This window comes from Mustelus asterias, chromosome 2 (assembly GCF_964213995.1).
Source record: "Mustelus asterias chromosome 2, sMusAst1.hap1.1, whole genome shotgun sequence".
In the NCBI taxonomy this organism is placed as follows: Eukaryota; Metazoa; Chordata; class Chondrichthyes; order Carcharhiniformes; family Triakidae; genus Mustelus; species Mustelus asterias.
The window spans coordinates 55,436,013-55,458,630 of NC_135802.1; the positions used below are offsets into that span (position 1 = coordinate 55,436,013).

At 40.0% G+C, this 22,618-nt stretch overlaps 1 protein-coding gene across 2 annotated transcripts in view; it reads right to left on the minus strand.

Moving 5' to 3' along the window:
* Positions 1 to 5,872: 5,872 nt before the first annotated feature.
* LOC144507992 (cytoplasmic dynein 1 light intermediate chain 1-like) overlaps positions 5,873 to 22,618 on the minus strand; it is a 56,398-nt gene continuing 39,652 nt past the window's right edge. The window contains exons 7-13 of one of the 2 annotated variants that reach the window (XM_078235681.1): positions 22,011 to 22,146; positions 20,994 to 21,105; positions 20,384 to 20,443; positions 17,932 to 17,976; positions 16,594 to 16,714; positions 13,667 to 13,774; positions 5,873 to 6,773 (exon numbers count right to left, since the gene is read on the minus strand). In XM_078235681.1, the coding sequence (XP_078091807.1) occupies positions 6,664 to 6,773; positions 13,667 to 13,774; positions 16,594 to 16,714; positions 17,932 to 17,976; positions 20,384 to 20,443; positions 20,994 to 21,105; positions 22,011 to 22,146 (692 nt within the window). In that variant the 3' untranslated portion in view covers positions 5,873 to 6,663. Of the gene's footprint in view, positions 6,774 to 13,663; positions 13,775 to 16,593; positions 16,715 to 17,931; positions 17,977 to 20,383; positions 20,444 to 20,993; positions 21,106 to 22,010; positions 22,147 to 22,618 lie in introns of both variants that reach the window. The other variant, XM_078235674.1, reaches the window with a different exon arrangement.

Consider the following 22,618-nt stretch of genomic DNA (forward strand, 5'->3'; position numbering starts at 1 on the left):
CAGGTGGCCACGGGAAAGTCAGGCAGAAACTGCTCGAATTCATTGTTCACCTGCTGTCAGAGAATATCTGTGATTGGTCAAGGTATATGGCATTTACTAATGATGACTGACTTGTAAGAAGGATGATTGGCTCATGATGAGCCAGAAGGCAGGTAAAATGTCTTTTGGAAGTTGTATAATTGTATTGCCACCATGATGTAACTTCAGAGAAGAGTTTAACTGTTCAGACCCTCCTTCCCAGTGTTCATTGGTCAATAAAGAAACGTCCTTCAACAGGATAGTGTGTCATGAATCTTTGTATTAGCTAAAGTTAAGCTCAATACTTAGTCTCTGAAAAAACCCCTACAGATGTCATGTCATCAGACATCGCATGGTCAGATGGGGAGGCAATGGTATTATCGCTCGACTATTAATCCAGAAACTCATATAATGTTCTGGGGACCTGGGTTCGAATCATGCCATGGCAGATGGTGGAATTTGAATTCAATAAAAAATATCTGGTTTTAAGAATTTACTGATGACCATGAAACCATTGTTGATTGTTGGAAAAACCCATCGGGTTCACTAATGTCCTTTAGGGAAGGAAGTCCGCCGTCCTTACCCGGTATGGCCTACGTGTGACTCCAGAGCCACAGCAATGTGATTGACTCTCAACTGCCCTCAGGACAATTAGGGATGCCCATGAATGAATAAACAAAAGATGGCATGTGGTCTCCAGGAATGTCTCCAAACAGAATTGGCAAAACATCCCCTATTTCTGCAGTTGCTTTCTCAGGATTTACAAAATTTCAACTTGGCCCAAAGTTATCATCCTGAGATCCAGCCGTGGTGCAGTGGATTGTGAATAGTGGGGAATCAGCAGGGCTGAAAAAACCACCATGGCAGGAGTCATAAGCAGCAGCGCTCGGGGAGATAAACAGCCCAATGCAAACATTCGGAAGCCTAATGTGAGCAGACCACATAAGGGAATGACTGTCACCAGAGAATCCCAGTGGAAACTTTTGGCAGACCTGAATTTATAACAGCCCAGTTCAACCCAGCCCAATTAGCTTCAAGACTGCTTACTTCCATCTGTATTTTGCTGCCTTTGTTTTTCCAGCCTTCTGCAACTTTGAGACTCAATTTCCAACATCTTCCTTTTACTGTCCTCTCCAACATAAACTTCAATATATTAAAACCCCACCCATCAACATTATAACACAAACTAGCCCTGTACCTGTCACCTCTTTTGAAACTGTAGCAGAATGCGCACACTTAGCATAAATTATGTGGAGATGCTGGCGTTGGACTGGGATGGGCACAGTAAGAAATCTCATAACACCAGGTTAAAGTCCAACAGGTTTATTTGGAATCACGAGCTTTGAGAGTGCTGCTCCTTCAAGTGGAGAGGTAGGTTCACAAACACGCCATATATAGGTAAAGACACAATTGCAAGATAATTACAGATTGGAATGTGAAGAATGGTTGGAATGCAAGTCTTTACAGGTAATCAAGTCTTTACAGGTACAGACAGTGCGAGTGGAGAGAGGGATAATCACAGGTTAAAGAGGGACAAATTGTCTCAAGCCAGGACAGAATTTGCAAGCCCAGGGCAAATGGTGGGGGTTACATTTAGAGTGACATCAACCAAAGATCCCGGTTGAGGCCGTCCTCATGCGTGCAGAACTTGGCTATCAGTTTCTGCTCACCGATTCTGCATTGTTGTGTCTTGAAGGCCTCCTTGAAGAACGCTTACCCAAAGATCGGAGGCTGAATGCCCATGACTGCTAAAGTGTCACACTTTGTGAACCTACCTCTCCACTCACCCGATGAAAGAACAGTGCTCCGAAAGCTCATGATTCCAAATAAACCTGTTAAGACTTTAACCTGGTGTTGTGAGGCTTCTTACTTAGTATAAATGGTTTGTGTTAGGTCAGTTATAGTAGCTGAGCAACCATTTTATCCCTGCTTCCTTCAGTAGATGTATTGCTTTGTGAATCTCTTGGCCTCCAATCATAGCCCTCCTGTCTGTGAAATGTTTACCCAACTGCAATTCAATATTGTACCATTTTCTCCTTCACAAAAGGCAAGAGTGCCACTAGGAGCGAGGGTAATCATGGTCCCAATTGTATCTTCAGAAATAAGGCTCTTGGTCTTGATGAGACGTAAATTCTGTATTTGCTGTCTCTTTTCAAGCATACCCAGGGTGTTTGACTGAAAAGTCAAATGGGAATTGTTCTTTTGAGACAAGATTTAAAACTTTATTTTGAATGTGCTTTAATTATTTTTAAAATCCAGTTACCAATATTTCTTCTTTACCAGGTTGTACATATCCTTGTAATTGCTATGTAACTTGACCTGTGACTTGAATTTTCCAAGTCCATTTCTGTGCATTTTGGCTGATGCTCCAGACTTGAGCCCATTACTTCTTCACTGCTTTCCTCCCTCAGAACGTGTACTACTGACACCTCATCTTCAGTGATTTCAGTTTCCACCTTAGTTCATGTTTTCTCCTCAGAGTTCAATAACTTGCTATCCTCCCTTAATCTCCACACCTCCCCCCCCCCCATGTAAACTCTCCAACCATATTCATTTCCCTGACCTTGCGATTGCATATGGCCTCGCTATGCCCAATTTATCACAGATAAGGCCAGCTTCGATCACTTGTATCGCTCTCCATCAACACTTCCTTCCATTCCTTCTTCGTTCTGTGCCTGTCCCTAGAAAACTCCACCAATTCACTTGCAGTGGCACTTGTAAAATCCCAACTGCCTGGTCTTTAGCCCTCCATTCACCAGTATTTCTGCAATTATTGATCTGCTCAACTACATCATAACCTTTACCTTTTGATGCCCTAGTCCCAATGAAAACAATTACCCCCTCTCTTTGGGCATTCCTCCTGGTCTTGTCCTTATTACCACACCCTTAAGTCCAAGAGTTGCAGACATAAAAGGTTATATGATGGACAACTGCTTCAGCCATACACTGCCATATCTGGCTGGGCAACAGGGAACAAATAGAATCCTGGAATGCAAACATGAACCCCAAATTCTTTTCTCTGCTGCAAACTATCTTAAACCTCACTCTCCTCCACCCTCAAGTGGGAGGAAGTCACAAGCTTCTTTATCAAGGTTCTTATCAAAGTCACAAATGACATCCATTACAACACCAAGGTAAACTATCCTTCTGTTTGTAGCCTTTGACGTGATTGACCAAAAAATCCTTCTCCAATGTCTCACCATTGTTGTCCAGTTGGGTAGGACTACACTCCATTCTTATTTATCAAATTGTAGCCAGTGAATCACCCGAAATAGCTTCTCTTCCTGCTCCTGCATCATTATCTTTGGCACCCTCCCATTTCTCATCAACATGCTGCCTCTCAATGACCATCAGAAAATAGTATCAGTTCCACATGAATGCTGACAACATCCAGCTCTACTTCACCAAAACATTTATCTACCTTTATACTGTTTCTAAATTGTCAAGTTGCTTGCCTGACATCCAGTAGATATGCTGGTTAGGTGCATTGGCTATGCTAAATTCCCCCTCAGTGTACCTGAGCAGGCATTGGAGTGTGGCGACTAGGGGATTTTTCACAGTAACTTCATTGCAGTGATAATGAAAGAAAGCCTACTTGTGACACTAATAAATAAACTTAAGTACTGGAAGAGACATTTCCTCCAATTAAACATTGGTGAGATCAAAGTCAGCTTTTTCAATTCCCATCATGAACCTCATTTCCCAGCCAATGATTTCATCCCTCTCAATGGCAATCTTGGTGTTATACTTGATGCCAAAATGAGCTTTTAATCATGTATTTGCGCCATTACCTGATAGATATCATCAAACTCTGCCTCACATTGGCTCATCTGCTGAAACCTTCTTCCATGACTTTGCTATTTGATTCTTACAATATATCTTTGGTCAGCTTCCCATGTCCTAACCCCTGTAAACTTGAAGTAATCAAAAACTCTGTAGTCCATTTCCTAACTCTCACAAAGTCCTGTTCTCCCATCACTTTCTGTGATTGCTGAGCTATAGTAGCTCCCAGTTAAGCAATGCCTGTTTTAAAATTCCCATTTTAGTTTTCAAATCTCTCCATGGCTTTACCTCTACCCATCTCAGTAATCTTCTCCAGTCCTGCAAACCTCAGATATTGCAGTTCTAATTCTGGCCACTTAAACAATCCCAATTGTAAATCCTCCATCAGTAGTCTCTGAACCTTCAGCTGCTTAGGCCCTTCATTCAGGAATTCTCTCCCTAAATTTCCATCTCTTTCATTCCTTAAAAGCCATCTCTTTGGCTAAACGTTTGGTCATCTGCCCTAATATGAACTCAGTAACAAATATTTTATAACAATCCTATGAAGTGCCTCGAGACAGTCACTTTAAAGGTGTGCTATATATAATATATATATATATATATATATATATATACACACACATACATATACACACACATACATGTACATACACACACAAGTTGCTACGAATAAAAGTGGTCTCTTTCCAATATTTTGAACTGCAAGTTTTCCTCTCAACATTTGGTAGAAAATATTCTCTGCTCTTCTAAAGTATCATCTGATAATGGGGTGTAGTTCAACATGAACAGACAGCCCAGTAAAACCTCAACAACGTGGTCATGCTTGATGTGTGAGCCTCAACTGTATTTGTAGATAATTCAACAGAGATGCATAACAGGAAAATCCAATTTAGTCAACACACACTATTGAGCAGGACAGACTGGTGAGAAGGTCAGACACCCAGAACAGTAAAGTGCAGAGTCTCACATTTTGGCAGGAAGAATGAGGAGAGGCAATATAAACAATAGGATATGTTAAGGGAATATATACTCAGATCTTTGAAAGTGGGGGTACAAGTTGAGAAGTCTATCAGAAACACACCTGAGATCCTTGGCTTTATTAATAAAAGCAGAGTACAAAATCAAGAAATCATGTTAACCTTGATGGAACACTGACTGAGCTAGAGTATGTGTTCAATTCTGGCTACCACATTTTAGGAAGATGTCAAGAGTTAAAAACATTGAATTGATTTGATAGGTATTCAAAATCATGAATGGTTTTGAAGTGAATTAGAAGAAACTATTTCCAATGGCAGAAGAGTCCAACCAAAATAAGGATTTAAGGTGATTAACAAAGAAATCAGAAACAACAAACAATTTTAGTTTTTCAGATGCACACGTTGTTTTGATCTGGAATACACTGCCTGAAAGGACTGTGGAAGCAGATTCAATAGTAACTTTCAAAATTGGATAAATACTGGAGAGATATTAAAAAGAGGCTGCGGGAAAAGAGTTGGAGAACTCTACCAGCAGAGCCACAATGTGTTGTATCATTCAATCTGTGTCATAATAGAAAACAGCATTAAAATTAGGATGAAGTTCCTCTATATGGGGGCTAATTTCCTCACACAAGCAGTGCATTTACCAAATACATTATACGTATCAAAGACAAATAAGATCACACTTTGCACTTTGGTGGCACAGTGCATGCACACTGATTTGGATTAGCATTTATTTGAAGTACTGGGTACATAATTCTCAGTTCTTCTGTCTTCACTATTGGAAGCAGTTATCCAATATTTCAGCACCGCTATTTGAGACTTAGACAGATAAAAATATTTTAACAGGAGAAATTTCCAGCCTAAAAACTATTAAACACAAGAAAAAATATCACATTCTGCATGAAAAAAATCTGAATTGTCTTTGTTTGGAGGCCATCCAAGTGTTAGTGTTTCCTTTTGAGAGGTGAAGACAGCAAGAGAAAGAGGCCCTCTAAAGGATGGCTGAAGCTAGTGCATAGACAAACATTGTTAGTGAACAACAGTTGATTTACCAGTACATTTTCAGAATAAACTCCAACATGTTTTGGATCTGTTGCAGAGAATAAATACAACTTTATTGAAGGATTGTAATCCTTACATTTTTCTGTAATTAGAAACAGCACAATACAGAAACCAGGCAGGGTTGAGTAAAGGAAGTGCCATACTAACAACTAGAACAAAGGATGAGGAGTTCAAGTTGAAGTAATGTACTGTCCTTGTATGACTGACCTCTGCCCCCTTCATTTCTTTTTAACATTGCAATTTACAAGTAACATGTTACTATACAAAATTAGGCATTGCGCCATTTTGTTCAGCATTTTAAAGACTTGTAAGAATACTCCAGTTCCACATACTTATTAATTTCGCCTCCAAGAATTCATCTTTGAGGCAGTTTTTTTCAGGATGCAAGTTTCTGAAAGTTTTATGTCACCTGGATTCCTGCTATTCCTCTGGCCCACAATACATGTTTAGATAGTTTGTTTCAGGCACTGCATTTACCATCAGTATAATTTCCCAAATAAACATCTGGGAAATAAAGATAACACATCAACATTGGCTGCAAATTAGCATTATTTCAACAAAGATGCAAGTCCCAATAATTAAGCTCATCTCATTATTTTTCCTCTCAGAAAACACATTACCAGAATCATTTTTGCAGCATTGTATTTTCCTCTCAATTCAGTTTCCTTACATACATTGAACAACTCATTGAAGATTCAAAACGTAGTAGTCCAGTATACTTCAAAAACAGCCTTTGATCCTCAGTGCACATTCTGAAGGAAAAGGGAGAGGCAAAGCCAACAACAGATATTGTATTAAGCACCATTTTGGTAGCTTTTCTTCAGGATGCTTTGTCTTCTGCTATGGATGTATGGGTTGGAGAGACAGCTTCTGGTTTACGTGCAATTCTGTCTAGTTCTGCTTGTACATCTGTTAAGACTGGTTTATGACCTATAAATGGGAAAGGATGGATACTTAATGATTTGAAACAGCAGGAAAACAGATTATCTATCTGCAATTTTAATATTTGTCATTTCAAGAAATTATCAATGATAATCGGGTATCAATTTTGAAGGATCTACTCAGATATAAATGTTGTTTATTAAAAACTTGTTAAAGTTGGGATTACACTGGTCAATGACAACTACTCATTGTATTCAGATTCAATCTGGTATTGATAAAAGATACACTCATACAACGTAGCTTAGCTTAAAGAGCATTTTTCTGTGGTAAAAGCATGTAATTTTACTTTGTTGCTCACTGCCCTCCCTTAACTGCAAACTGACATTGCTCCTTTCTACCAATCTTGATCTGCTGTAACCGAGATTGCAAACTTTAACAATATAAATACTGTACATTGAAAATACCTGTGCACACTATGATGGACAAATCGAGCAAATAACACTATTCAAAACTAGAGCCTGGTTTCTGTACCAAAATGACTCATGGCCATGTCCACTAAACCTGTGCTTAGGTCCCTGAAAGCCTGCAGTTTCTTAAGATCTGTATCATTGGCAACAGGGTTTGTAGAAGCAATTTGCTGGCATTATCACAGGAGGCAGGTGAATCGACAGAGAACATAATTTTGCATCTGGAAACATTAAGATGGTTGCTGTCATCACCCTCGGAACCACAGCAAATGTTCCTTCAAAAATAACCTGAGAAATCAAGGCTCATGATTCAGGACATACTTCCATCAGTTAATGGAGTTTAAAAATCGAAAATGAATCTGGTTGGTTAATGTACCACAAACAATCTGTAGTAACATTACCATTTTGAAATTTTCCTTCAGAGAAGTTTGAAAGGTCACATGACAGTGCAGCGACCCAGCAAAACTGATGTTTTTTATTCATTCGTGGGACATGGGCGTCGCTGGCCAGCATTATTGCCCATCCCTAGTTGCCCGAGGGCAGTTGAGAGTTAACCACATTGCTGTGGCTCTGGTATCACATGCAGGCCAGACCGGGTAAGGATGGCAGATTTCCTTCCCTAAAGGACTTTAGTGAACCAGATGGGTTTTTACGACAATGGTTTCATGGTTATCAGTGCAGTAGATTCTTAATTCCAGATTTTAAAAAAATTGAATTCAAATTCCACATGCCGTGGCGGGATTCAAGCCTGGGTTTCCAGAACATTAGCTGAGTTTCTGGATTAATAGTCTAGCGATAATACCACTAGGCCATTGCTTTCCTGTTTACAGCTGTTTATAGTTAATTCCTTTTGACATTTATATAATTGCTTTCAAATTTTGCTAGTCATTGTTTAAAAATTGATTCCTACAAATAATGTCAATGTAAGGGTGACTAAACCTATGTGAGAAGAAATGTGTGGAACCCAAAGAAGTCATAATTTGGAACTGGAACAGAATTCCAAATAAATGTCTGCGTCACGATAACCAGAAGTCCGATGTAACTGTGGTTATTCATACACCATCTCCAATATTAATATGATTGCTATACATAGTTAAGGCCAATCCACTCGAATTGATTAAAACAGATTTCCTTTGCGCATAATGACAAAAGCAAGCAAGAATTGCCATTAAAACCTGAAGCAAACAGAGAACTAAAGTAAAAAGGATGGGCATGCTCAGCCACGGTGGAAAAAAAAATTTGTGCAAACTTTCCAATTCCAAAAGCTTAAAGCTTAAGCAAGAACACTGACCTTAACGAGGAAAATAACCTGCAGCAACCGTCACCACACACAGATCAAGAAGAATGTTAGAACAAAAGTGCATCATGTACCAGGTGTACAATGCCAACTTTTAAAGTGTGCAATGTTAACCATTTCCCTGCCCATTCCTAAGTATTAAGAAAAGTGTGCAGTCTTTTTGCAATAACTTATATCTAGCTTAGAGGAGTAGTTTATATCACAACGACTAATGGTGGGAGAACAACAATGATTTAGGGGTATAAAGGAAGATTTCATTGTTCTCTGAAAAGTTAAAACCACCAAACTTTCTTGCAATTTTTTCCAGTTGCATATCTCATACAGGGCATTTAAAATGTTCTGTATATAGAATTCATGATATGCATCATTAAACAGCATTTTTGGTTTTAAAGGAGTAATGACTACAATTCTTTAAACTTGACCGTCTATCTCACTTGAAAACAAAATACTGCATTTTGAACACATTTGATTAGCTATGCTCTGGAGTGCGCAATTGTTAAGTTTTACATTATTTACCCTAACTATTCGCAAAAAAATTACTAGTCAAGTACACAACTTATATTTCTGTATATTTTCTGAAATAAATATTGTAGGATTGGATTCATAATATTTGTTGACATTATTTTCAAAGAAAGTTATAATAGGTATGCTCGTGGACAAGTATTTTGCAAAACTGAGACGCATTGGCATTGTCAAGAACTTAAAACAAAACTACTTTCCATCCGTAAACAACTTTTGAACCAAAGATGAGCATTTTGTGGCAAGTTTGAGTGCCCATCCCTTTAGAACCTGCAGAAACACATGTATAGTGCAAAAAATGATTGGGTTAATTATATCAGGAGAGAGATATCACAGAGGGACTTTTATCCCAATTCTAAATGGAATTCAAACACTCAATATCTGGCAATAGGCAGTTGGTTTGGATGCCTGATGCAGTTTGGCTTACAAACCTGTTGAGGAAAATCGGAAGCACATCATGGGAAGAGAGCAAAGAATTTCTTGGAGACAAAAGTGGAGGTTCATCAAATCAACAATTGCAGATGTAATATGGTAAATGAAGGACAAAAGTTTGAGCAGTTGAGAATTTAGAAGGTCAGCTTTAAACAACATTTTTTTCTCAAAAGATTGAAACAGTAGGAACTTGGGTTGTGGGCAATGAGAGTTGCAAGGAATGAATACGAGATTACTGTACATTGATTACAACTTGGGAGAAGGGACTCGGAGATGGTATGGTTGAGTGTGTGGTCATTAATATGGGTTACATAAGAACTAGGAGCAGGAGTAGGGGGTGGGAAATGATCAGAAAGGACAGGCAAGTGGGTCATCAAGGCTTAAGGTAAAGACACTTACCTGTTAGATCCAGCAGACCAACCCACCCTTTAGCTGCCCTATTAGAGTCAGAGGTTTACAGCATGGAAACAGGCTCTTCGGCCCAACTTGTCCATGCCGCCCTTTTTTTTTTAAAACCCCTAAGCTAATCCCAATTGCCCGCATTTGACCCATATCCCTCTATACCCATCGTACCCATGTAACTATCCAAATGCTTTTTAAAAGACAAAATTGTACCCGCCTCTACTAATACCTCTGGCAGCTTGTTCCAGGCACTCACCACCCTGAGAGAGAAAAAATTGCCCCTCTGGACACTTTTGTATCTCTCCCCTCTCACCTTAAACCTATGCCCTCTAGTTTTAGACTTCCCTACCTTTGGGAAAAGATATTGACTATCTGGCTGATCTGTGCCCCTCATTATTGTATAGACCTCTATAAGATCACCCCTCAGCCTCCTACGCTCCAGAGAAAAAAGTCCCAGTCTATCCAACCTCTCCTTATAACTCAATCCATCAAGTCCTGGTAGCATTCAAGTAAATCTTTTCTACACCCTTTCTAGTTTAATAATATCCTTTCTATAATAGGGTGACATATTCCAAATGTGGCCGTACCAATGTCTTGTACAACTTCAACAAGACATTCCAACTCCTGTATTCAATGTTCTGACCGATGAAACCAAGCATGCCGAATGCCTTCTTCACCACTCTATCCACCTGTGATTCCACTTTCAAGGAGCTATAAACATGTACCCCTAGACCACTTTGCTCTGTAACTCTCCCCAAAGCCCTACCATTAACTGAGTAAGACCTGCCCTAGTTCAATCTACCAAAATGCATTACCTCACATTTGTCTAAATTAAACTCCATTTGCCATTCGCCAGCCCACTGGCCCAATTGATCAAGATCCCGTTGCAATTGGAGATAACTTTCTTCACTGTCCACTATGCCGCCAATCTTAGTGTCATTTGCAAACTTACTAACCATGCCTCCTATATTCTCATCCAAATCATTAATCTAAATGACAAATAACAGTGGACCCGGCACTGATCCCGGAGGCACACGGCTGGTCACAAACCTCCAGTTTGAAAGACAATTCTCTACAACCACCTGCCAAGAAGCCAATTTTGTATCCATTTAGATACCTCACCCTGGATCCCGTGAGATTTAACCTTATGCAACAACCTACTATGCGGTAACTTGTCAAAGGCCTTGCTAAAGTCCATGTAGTCAACATCAACTGCACTGCCCTCATCTACCTTCTTGGTTACCCCTTCAAAAAACTCAGTTAAATTTGTGAGACATGATTTTCCACTCACAAAGCCATGCTGACTGTCCCTAATCAGTCCTTGCATCTCTAAATGCCTGTAGATCCTGTCTCTCAATATACCTTCCAACAATTTACCCACCACAGATGTGAGGCTCACTGGCCTGTAGTTCCCAGGCTTTTCCCTGCAGCCCTTTTTAAACAAAAGGCACAACATTTGCCACTCTCCAATCTTCAGGCACCTCATCCGTGACAATCGACGATTCAAATATCACGGCTAGGGAACCCACAATTTCCTCCCTAGCCTCCCACAATGTCCTGGGATACACTTCATCAGGTCCCGGGGATTTATCTACCTTGATGCGTTTTAAGACGCCAGCACCTCCTTCTCTGTAATATGTACACTCCTCAAGACATCAATATTTATTTCCCCAAGTTCCCTAACATCCATGCTTTTCTCAACAGTAAATACTGATGAGAAATATTTATTTAGGATCTCACCCATCTCTTGTGGATCCGCACATAGATGACCTTGCTGATCCTTAAGAGGCTCTACTCTCTCCCTTGTTACTCTTTTGCCCTTTATGTATTTGTAGAAGCTCTTTGGATTCTCCTTTGCCTTATCTGCCAAAACAATCTTGTGTCCCCTTTTTGCCCTCCTGATTTCTCTCTTAACTCTACTCCTACACCCCCTATACTCTTCAAGGGATTCACTTGATCCCAACTGCCTATGCATGTCGTGTGCCTCTTTCTTCTTCTTGACCAGGGCCTCAATATCCCGAGTCATCCAGGGTTCCCTACTTCTGCCAGCCTTGCCCTTCACTCGAAGAGCAATGTGTTTACCCTGAACCTTGGTTAACACACTTTTGAAAGTGTGCCACTTACCAGACGTCCCTTTGCCTTCCCACGGACTCCCCCAATTAACTTTTGAAAGTTCCTGCCTGATACCATCAAAATTGGCCTTGCCCCAATTTAGAATTTTAACTTTTGGGCCAGACCTATCATTCTCCATAGCTATCTTAAAACCAACAGAATTATGGTCACTGGTCCCAAAGTGATCCCTCACTAACACTTCTGTCACCTGCCCTTCCTTATTTCCCAAGAGGAGGTCAAGTTTTGCCCCCTCTCTAGTCGAGCCATCCACATACTGAATGAGAAATTCCTCCTGAATACAAACAAATTTCTCTCCATCCAACCCTCTAATACTATGGCTGTCCCAGTCAATGTTGGGAAAGTTAAAATCTCCGACTATTACCACCCTATTTTTCTTGGAGCTATCTGTAATCTCCTTACATATTTGCTCCTCAATTTCCCACCGACTATTTGGGGGCCTATAGTACAACCCTATCAAAGTGATTTCCCCCTTCTTATTTCTCAGTTCTACCCATATAGACTCAGTGGTCGAACCCTCGGATATATCCCCTCTCAGCACGGCCGTGATGCTTTCCCTAATCAAAAGTGCAACTCCCCCTCCTCTCTTACCCCCTGTTCTATCTTTCCTATAGCATCTGTACCCTGGAACATTGAGCTGCCAGTCCTGTCCCTCCCTTAGCCATGTTTCAGTAATTGCTATAATATCCCAGTCCCATGTACCCATCCATGCCCTGAGTTCATCTGCCCTGCCCGTCAGGCCTCTTGCATTGAAATAAATGCAGTTTAATCTGGACTTCCCTTGCTCTCTGTCTTGTTTTTGCCTGATCTTTCTGGTACTAGGATTACTGACACTGCCTTTACTACTTAATGTTTCTCTTTAACTTCTGTGCTGTTCTCAAACTTCTCTCCTGTCTCTCTACTGCTTTGGATCCCAACCCCCTGCCAAACTAGTTTAAACCCCGAGTGGCTCTAGCAAATCTCCCCACCAGGATGTTAGTCCCCCTCCAGTTCAAATGTAACCCGTCCCTCTTGAACAGGTCAGCCCTTCCCCAGAAAAGATCCCAATGATCCAAAAATCTAAATCCCCGCCCCCTGCACCAGCTCTCAAGCCACGCAGTCATCTGCCTAATCCTCCTATTCATATTCTCACTAGCACGTGAAACTTGGTGAGCCAACAAAGTTTAAAACGGAGGTAAAATCTGGAGCACACTGGCAACCAGCCTCCTGGAGAAGATTGGCTACCTGGCTGTTTCATGTTGCCATTATAACTGGTAGTGGGTGAGTTCAAGGCAGGTTGAGTTTGGATTTAATATTTTTAAAAATTGTAATCAACTCACCCAACTCAAGCCCATCTGTTTTTTTGGGGTTAGAGCTCTCCACTCCAATCAATTACATCTCAGCTGTGACTAAGCAATGAGGGAAAACTCAAATGGGGGCATATTTTTCAAAATATCTATTACCTAAACTTGCTAATTCTTTTAGCATGAAGATTCCACAACATCAACAGTTGAACGAGCTTTTATTGCATTTTGCCAATTTACAATTCCCTTTGGATTTTAATTCTTTACATTTGTTAAAATATTTTAAAATGCAAAAGATTCAAATCTTTTTTGAGTTGAAATATGCTTCAAAATATTTTGAAATTGCAATTACACAATATGTAAAGCCCATCGTTAATCTGTCTTTTAAAGAGAAAATAATTTGCTTACCACCTTTCTTTGCAGAGCCTTGTAAGTTACTACCAGTCCCTCCAGGAGAGCCAGTCTTCTTGCTGAGAAGACTGTTGAAAAAGTTTGCCAAAACACCTTCACTTGCAGCGCCTGGAAATGTAAAATACAAAACCGCAATTTTTTAACAGAATAACCTTATAAAGAGAAAGTTCATTTCAAACGTGGGGCATGGAAAAAGGACTTGCGAGCAAGATTAGGGAGAATCTAAAGATATTCTATAAATGCATTAAGGAGAAGAGGTTAACCATGGAAAGAGTAGGGCCCATTAGAGACCAAGGGGGCAATCTGTGGGTGAAGCCACAATACATTGGAAGGGTGTTGAACGAATACTTCTCATTAGACTTTGCTGCGGAGGACGACTTACGTTACAGAATTCAGGAAAAAGGACTACGAGGGCCTTGAGCAGTTTAACATAGGAAGTGAGAGGTATTGGAGGCTTTAAGCGGTTTTAAAAATGGACAAATCCCCAGGCCCGGATGAATTGCATTCCAGGCTGCTGTGGGAGGTGAGGCACAAAATTGTAGGCTCTGATACTTCTGCTCTTGCAGGTATGAGTTGATTAGAGATAGTCTGCATGGCTTTGTCAGAGTGAAGTCATGCCTAGCAAATTTGATTTTTTTTGCAATAGTGATCAAGTATGTGGATGAGGGAAGTGCAGTTGATGTAGTTTATATGGATTTTAGCAAAAGCCTTTGTCAAGGTCCTACATGGGAGACTGATTGAGAAGTTTGAATCACATGGAATTCAAGAAAACCTGGTGAGATTGATCCAAAACTGGCTTTATAATAAGACAGAAAGGGTGGTTTGAGTGACTGGAGATCAGTGTCCAGTGGTGTATCACAAGGTTCAGCGCTGGGTCCCTAATAATGGAATAAGATTGTGGGGGCAAATGATAAGTAGGTTTGCAGATGACACCAAGATCGATAGGTTGGTTAGCAGCGGAGGAGGTGGTTGTGGGTTACAGGAAGGTAGAGATGGGTTGGTCAGATAGGCAGAGCAGTGGCAGATAGTATTTAACCCTGATAAATGCGAGGTGATGCACTTTGGAACAAGTAACATAACAAGGAAGTGCATAATGAATGGCAGAACACTAGAAAGCTCAGAAGAACAGATGGATCTTGGGGCACTTATTCACAGATCTCGACGGCGGTACAGCACGTGAATAGGGTAGCTAAGAAGGCTTTTATCAGTCGCGGCATAGAATACAAGAGCAAGGAGGTTATGTTGGAGCTCTACAGAACACTGGTTAGGCCACAACTGGAGTACTGCGTGCAATTCTGACCACCTCACAACAGGAAAGATGTGATTGCATTGGAAGGGGTTGCCTAGGATGGAGCATTTGGGCTACAAGGAGAGACTGGATGGGTTTGGATTGTTTTCTTTAGAGCAGAGAAGATTGAGTCATAGAGGTTTACAGCATGGAAACAGGCCCTTCGGCCCAACTTGTACATGCTGTCCTTTTTTTTAAAACCCCTAAGCTAGTCCCAATTGCCCACGTTTGGCCCATATCCCTCTATACCCTTCGTACCCACGTAACTGTCTAAATGCTTTTTAAAAGACAAAATTGTACCCGCCCCTACTACTACCTCTGGCAGCTTGTTCGAGACCCTCACCACCCTCTGCGGAAAAAATTGCCCCACTGGACCCTTTTGTATCTCTCCCCTTAAACCTATGCCCTCTAGTTTTAGACTCCCCAGCTTTGGGAAAAGATGTTGACTATCTAGCTGATCTATGCCCCTCATTATTTTATAGACCTCTACAAGATCACCCCTCAGCCTTCTACGCTCCAGAGAAAAAAGTCCCAGTCTATCCTGCCTCTCCTTGTAACTCAAACCATCAAGCGCCGGTAGCATCCTAGTAAATCTCTTCTGCATTCTTTCGAGTTTAATAATATCCTTTCTACAGTGGGGTGATCAGAACTGTACAAGTATTCCAAGTGTGGCCTTATCAATGTCTTGTACAACTTCAACAAGATGTCCCAACTCCTGTATTCAATGTTCTAACCAATGAAACCAAGCATGCTGAATGCCTTCTTCAGTACACTGTCCACCTATGACTTCACTTTCAAAGAGCTATGAACCTGTATCCCTAGATCACTTTGTTCTGTAACTCTCCCAAACGCCCTACCATTAACTGAGTAAGTCCTGCCCTGATTCAATCTACCAAAATGCATCACCTCGCATTTATCTAAATTAAACTCCATCTGCCATTCGTCAGCCCATTGGCCCAATTGATCAAGATCCTGTTGCAATCCAAGATAACCTTCTTCACTGTCCACTATGCCATCAATCTTGGTGTCATCTGCAAACTTACTAACCATGCCTCCTATATTCTCATCCAAGGGGGGCATAATTGAAGTGTATAAGATGATGAGGGGTTTGATCAGGAATAGGAAGCAGCCGTTCCCCTTAGTTGAGGGGTCAATCATGAGGGGCATAGTTTTAAGGTGAGGGGCAGGATATTCATAGGGCATTTGAGAAAAATAATTTTCACTCAGAGGCTGGTGAGAAGGTGGGATGCAGTGCCTGGGAAGCTAATGGAGGTTGGAAATCTTACAACTTTTAAAAGGTATTTGGATGTGCACTTGAAATATCATAACATTCAAGGATATAGGACAAGTGCTGGAAAAGGGATTAGTGCGACCTGGGGTAGTTCTTGTCGGTGCAGACTCAATGGACCGAAGGGCCTTTCCTGCGCTATATGGCTCGATGACCCTTTACATTTGTCTAAACTAAATTTCATCCACCAGTGATCTGTCCACTTACATAATTTGTACAACTCGTTTAGACCCAGAAATGTAACACTTCCCTTGAGGACTGAATGGATTTGCAGGCATGATATTTAAAAACAAGTAGGTATGCATTCTGGATGATGCATAGGATGAGAAGTATTAAAAGGGTTTAAAGTACCTTTTATGTTGGGATCAATCTTTTTGTTCCCTGCTGGAATGGGAGTTACATTAACAACATTGGCACTTCCAGATCGGCTTGGTGTCCTTGGAGAACTTCCAGCAACTCTTGTTGAGGAATCCTGAAGAAAAAGTGAGTAATCAGGACCTACAACAAACTGCGGAAGTGAAAATTCCGTAGCTTTCCTTTCCAATGTAACACTATTTCTGGACATGCAGTCTTTTAAAAGTTTCTCCTTCCTTTTGAAGATCTTAATTGTTCGGCAATGTCAAATTGCAGAAGCACTGGCTAGCTGCTTTCTGTGCCTCAACCTCGTAATTATTTGCTTTGGCATGTTAATGTGGTATGTTTCTTAACCAAAGGGGGATATTAGAGTTGAATCCAGTTGAATTTATACGCATACATATTCAGCATCATGGACTGGCAATAGTGTGCAACTTTCCTCTCCCTAATCCAGCCACAATATGATCAGTTACAACACCCTTACTATTGACCTGGCTGACATCCATACAGAATAGGGATCAAACCAAATCAGTTCAATCACCAACTGGAGTAATTCACAGAACCATAGGGCAGCACAGTGGTTAGCACTGCTGCCTCAGAGCGCCAGGGACCCGGGTTTGATTCCCAGCTTGGGTCACTGTCTGTGTGGAGTCTGCATGTTCTCCCCATGTATGTGCAGATTTCCTCCAGGTGCTTTGCTTTTCTCCCACAGTCCGAAAGACGTGCTGGTTAGGTGCATTGGCTATGCTAAAAATTCAGCCTCAGTGTATCTAAACAGGTACCAGAGTGTGGCAACAAGGGGATTTTCTCAGTAACTTCATTGCAGTGTTAATGTAAGCCTACTTGTGACACTAATAAACAAATTTTTAAACACAAGTATACTGACTTTTAACAACTGGACAACCATGCTTCATATCAAACCTGGCATATTAACTAGGTGACATCACGAATGACTATTTGTATCTTATATATTTTACTTCCTATTTTCAGCAGTACCAATCAATACATGAAGCTGTTAGACAATTACAATACATATTTTTCTTGTCTTTTACAACCAAATTCAATAATCAAAATTAGAATAGGCCTAATTTGGTTTACAATTTTGAACAGCGTTTGCAGCTTGAAAGCAATGTTTTGATCTTCACATCTCAGAGACCCATCTTCAGAGAAAAAACATTCAGCTAACTTCTGTTTGGGGATGGAGCAAAATCCTTAATTATTTTCTTATGTTGCATGCAAGTAAACTGTAATCTAGTGATAATTGGAGGATGTAGTGTGGGGAGAGGAAATATACTGATTACGTTGGTGTTAGATGATAAACAATAATGCACTTACCAATGGTCTTCCTGTTGAGAGAGGTGGTTGTTTTGCTAGGAAAGACTGCAAAGTAAAACAACATACACATAATTATTACAGCATGAATTCACAAATTATGTTTCGCCAGTTGCCCAAACAAGGTCAGAAATATTTTTTGCAGGACACTTTCATTGAAATTTTCTCAACAAATGGAAGCAGAAAATCAAATATTATACAGCAAAGCAAGAACAACTTAATGAATCAAAAAATTTACATTCAATCTGTAATTAAACATCTTGAAAGTTAATAAGATCATTTGGCCCGATCAGTCAATGGCAGCGCTTATTCTCCAACCAAGCTCCTTCTATTTTACCTAATCTCACCCTTTTAAAGTATTCTTCCGGTTCTTTCTTTTTCTTTTTTAAAAACAAATCATCATGGGACAATGGCATCACTGGCAAGGCCAGTATTTATTACCCAGCCCTACTTCATAAGGTGGTGAGCTGCCTTCTCAAACCATTGAAGTCTATGTGGTGAAGGTGCTCCTAGGGTGCGGATTTTGACTCAGACAATGAAGGAATATACACCCCTCAATTTGGTTTAGTCTCCAGATTTTGATGATATACTTCTGGTTCTCAATGAAAAGCACCTACACCACTTTAAAATAAGCAAAATACTATGGATGCTGGAATCTGAAACAAGAACAGAGGATGCTGGAACAACTCAGCAGGTCTGGTAGCATCTCTCCTCAAGGATGCTGCCAAACCTGCTGAGATTTTCCAGCATCCTGTTTATGCACAACTTCAAATTTTGGTGCATCTCAATGGCCCTGGACTAGGTAAGGTTGGCAGATTTCCATCCCTAAAGGACATTACTGAACCAGATGGATTTTTACAACAATCAACATGGTTTCTTGGTCATAAGACTTTTAGCTCCAAATTTTTAATGAATTCACCATCTGCCATGGTGGGATTTGAACCAGAGTTGTGTGAAGATGTTCCAGATTGTCTGATAGCTGCATTATGAATTCCTCTCTTCTAATGGGTTATTTTAGGGCCAAGGCTTTGCTCTTCTTCTGCTTGAATTTTTGGGCCTTGTGATGTCTTGATGCTAGATGATTGTTCACCACTGATCAAACAAGTCAATAATTTGCCCAGCAGGCATCAGTCCCCGACGTGAATCGAGTGATACTTAGATCTTCGACCTGAACAATGGCATATCCAAGGAGGTGCAAGTGCTTTGATCTAGGATTCCTCCATGTGCTTTTTTATTTGCTCATCTGGCAGAAGGGGGTGTGTTACAAGACCTGGCTGAGCACACCTTGGCAGCAGGGGGGACGCCATTTGCATTGCTTCTTCATTGGACTTACGGGTTGGGGCATAAGCACTGATGACACAGGCATCAGCTAAGCTGTAGGTGGAGTGTTTGTTGGGGAGGAATAGAGGTTTTCAGGAAGAGGGGCGAAGAGAGACTGTTAGGATGAGTACAGCTCCAACAACACTCGAAGTTCAACACTATCCAGGACAAAGCAACCCAGTTGATTTGGACCTTATCCATCATCTTAAATATTCACTCCCTCCGCCTCCAGCACAGTGGCAGCAGTATATACCATCCATCTACAAGATACACTGCAGCAACTCACCAAGAATCCTTTAATACCACCTTCGAAACTCAATCTCTGCCACCTAGCAGAAAAAGGGCAACAGGCATATGGGGAGCACCATCTCTTGCAAGTTCCCCTCCAAGTCAAACACCGTTTTGACTTGAAACTATATTGCCTGCCATTGCTTCACTGTAGATGAGTCAAAATTCTGGAACTCGCTAACTACACTGTGGGAAAAATCACACATGGACTGCAGAAATTCATTGTGGTGGCTCATCTTCTCAGGATAATTAAGGGTGACAATAAATGCTGGTTTTACCAGCGCCACCAACTCACCAAGAACATTAAAAAAAATTTGCAATAGATCCTACCTATGGTGCTGTAAAGGGTTTTGAACCATCCTATAAACAAAATTATACAATCCAAGCTATTTACAGCCACTTTATTTACTCTAGGACCATCCAGTATCAAAGGCAACAATATCAAGGTAGAGATACCTTAAACAATAAGGAACGAATTAAAGGATTGATGGTATCAATGCTTAAGTTTGAGTTGAAATGCAGCTTAGAAAGCCTCTGCTGACTAGAAACGTCCAGCACGACCTGTGTCCCTCAGTTGGGAAGTACAAAATTGAAGCATTATGCTGTTGTAGCAATGGATGCTCTTCAGAGTTTATGGCTGAGACACTATTGAGGTACCTTAGAGGGAGATTTATTCTTTATCAATCTTGCTACACGAGACCTGATGTGGACACTAATATGCCTTAAATTGAAAATGTTCCATTTCCAGCACAGAAATTAATCTCAATGAGCACATGAGGTTATTTAAATAAAGGTAAAGAAACGATAGTAATTGATATATAAAGAGAAAAAAAATTAGATGTTTTACCTGTTGCTTCATAAGAAAGACTTGATCATCTTCTGATAAAATTTCCTTTTCATGTACAAACTGCAAGAAAAACAGATTGCCAAAATTGCCAGTCTACAATACAACAAAATGCATTGCGATATTTAGTTAGGAAAACATGACAAAATATCTTGGGAGTGGCAAGTACAATTTAATATCAGAAAAATACTTCAATCTTACTGAAATTATATTTTCTCTCTCTTCAGCTTTAGTATATAAAGATGGGCATGATCATTTCGGATTGCACTAACAATTGCCTGCAGTGATAAGCCATCATTTGTATAGATGGGCAAAGATGTTGGTAAGAATTACTTTAGTGCAATCTTTTGCAAATTGAAAATGGAGCTTTAAATTATTAAAAATCTGGGAAATAATTGAAAATGGAAAATTGTGAACCAGTATCAGTCAGATTTTCAATTTAACTAGAACAACAATACTTTTGAGGCATTAGCACACAAAGTTTAAGAATGAATTATAAGGACGTTTCTATTCCTCCAGATTCTTGATACTGTTATTATAGTCACTGTTGGTATAGAATCTCAAAGGTTGTCAACATAATTTGATACAAATATTATCTGGCAGAAAAAATTACCTTTCTTATTGGAGGCTTCATAATGCCATCTTCAAATTTGTCATCAGCTTTTAAAGACTGGAAATTTTCATGCAAAATTCCTATTTTCTTTTCGTTGTCCCATCCTGCAGGACTATGGAACATATTTGTTTTCAAAAAAGTAAAGCATTAAAACACTCAGAACCCAAAACACATCTAATAGAAAATGTTTACAGCACATGAAGACTAACAGCACTGACTGCGAGGTACTCTGCTTTGATTTGTTCTTCTACAAAAAAATGCATCAATGAATTAAATCAACAACTTTGACACTTATTGTGCCGCCAAAGTAAATTAATGTGTCTTCCAAAACATGAGACACAATGCATGCTAATGATAAACTGAGAAATTAGAACCATTAAGCATTTGCAATAAAAGCTAGTAATGCCAGGAAACCTAATGCCAACCAACAAGATCACATTTGGATGGTATCAAGATATACAGATATTTCAGATTCTCTTCTTTGCTCCAAAGAAAATTTACAATGTTTTCTCATAACATTGAAATGGAGCTGTTCATTGATTAGGGCAAATAAGGAGTGGAGGATGACACTAAACGAACAATGGCAAGTGATGGAAATATAACAATAAAAAACCCCATGGTATATTTTTAAGCAAAGCCCTTGTTCTCTAGTGAGTATTGAGATGTTACCTCCGCACTCTTATATTCCTTGATTTGCAAGTCTGCATGGGTTTCCTGGCAGTCAGCATGACACAGAAATACCAATCATAGTATTCATTGCCAAAAATATTACTTATTTTACAGCACATTTTACGAAGGATACTGAATGAGATGCACGTAAAGACAATACAAAATACTGGGGTCACAATCAAGTTATGTTTTGACTAAGTTTAGAATTAAACAGGATAGCTCATTTAAATTACCATAAGAGAATAAATATTTTTTTTAAATCGGGAAGTAATTGCAAGTTTCAGTTACAAACAAGTTTCCATTTCTAACGTACTCGGCTACAATTTGAACTCAAAACTTCAAACTTACATAAATACTGCATCTTTTTCCACAACTAGTACTGGCGAATGGAAAGGAAATCCATATACTTTATGGACAAGGTATTTATACATTAAGTCAATATTTTTATTTTCCTTTATTGAAGTATAAATAAGTGCTGCACCATCTAAAATGTCTGCATTAAGGAAGATGTCAGAAGATATCCATAGAACAGCTATGATTTAACAAAGTGATTAGCATCATAATAAGTTACATGAATATCTACCAAGTACAATGGCAGTTCCCAGTACAGCACAACTAAGATCAGAGCAGGACCATGTAGAAAGCCTTCCAGTAGTTGCAATCATACCTGACACAAAGATTGTCTTTCTTGCAGCCGTAGCATATTACTGCAGGAGTTCCTCAGGGGAGAGCTCAGCCTATGGCTGACCTCATCTGTCTACCCCGCGCCCCATCATAAGCTACGGGTTGATGTTTCAAAAATGTTCACCACCACTCATGACCCCGTAAATGAACCAGCACATGTCTGTAGTCAACAGATCTGGGCAATAATTAAACTTGGACTAAGTGATTGAATTGATTGATTGGATTTTTTGAGGACGAAGGTAGTGCGGTCGATGTCGTTTAAGTGGAATTCA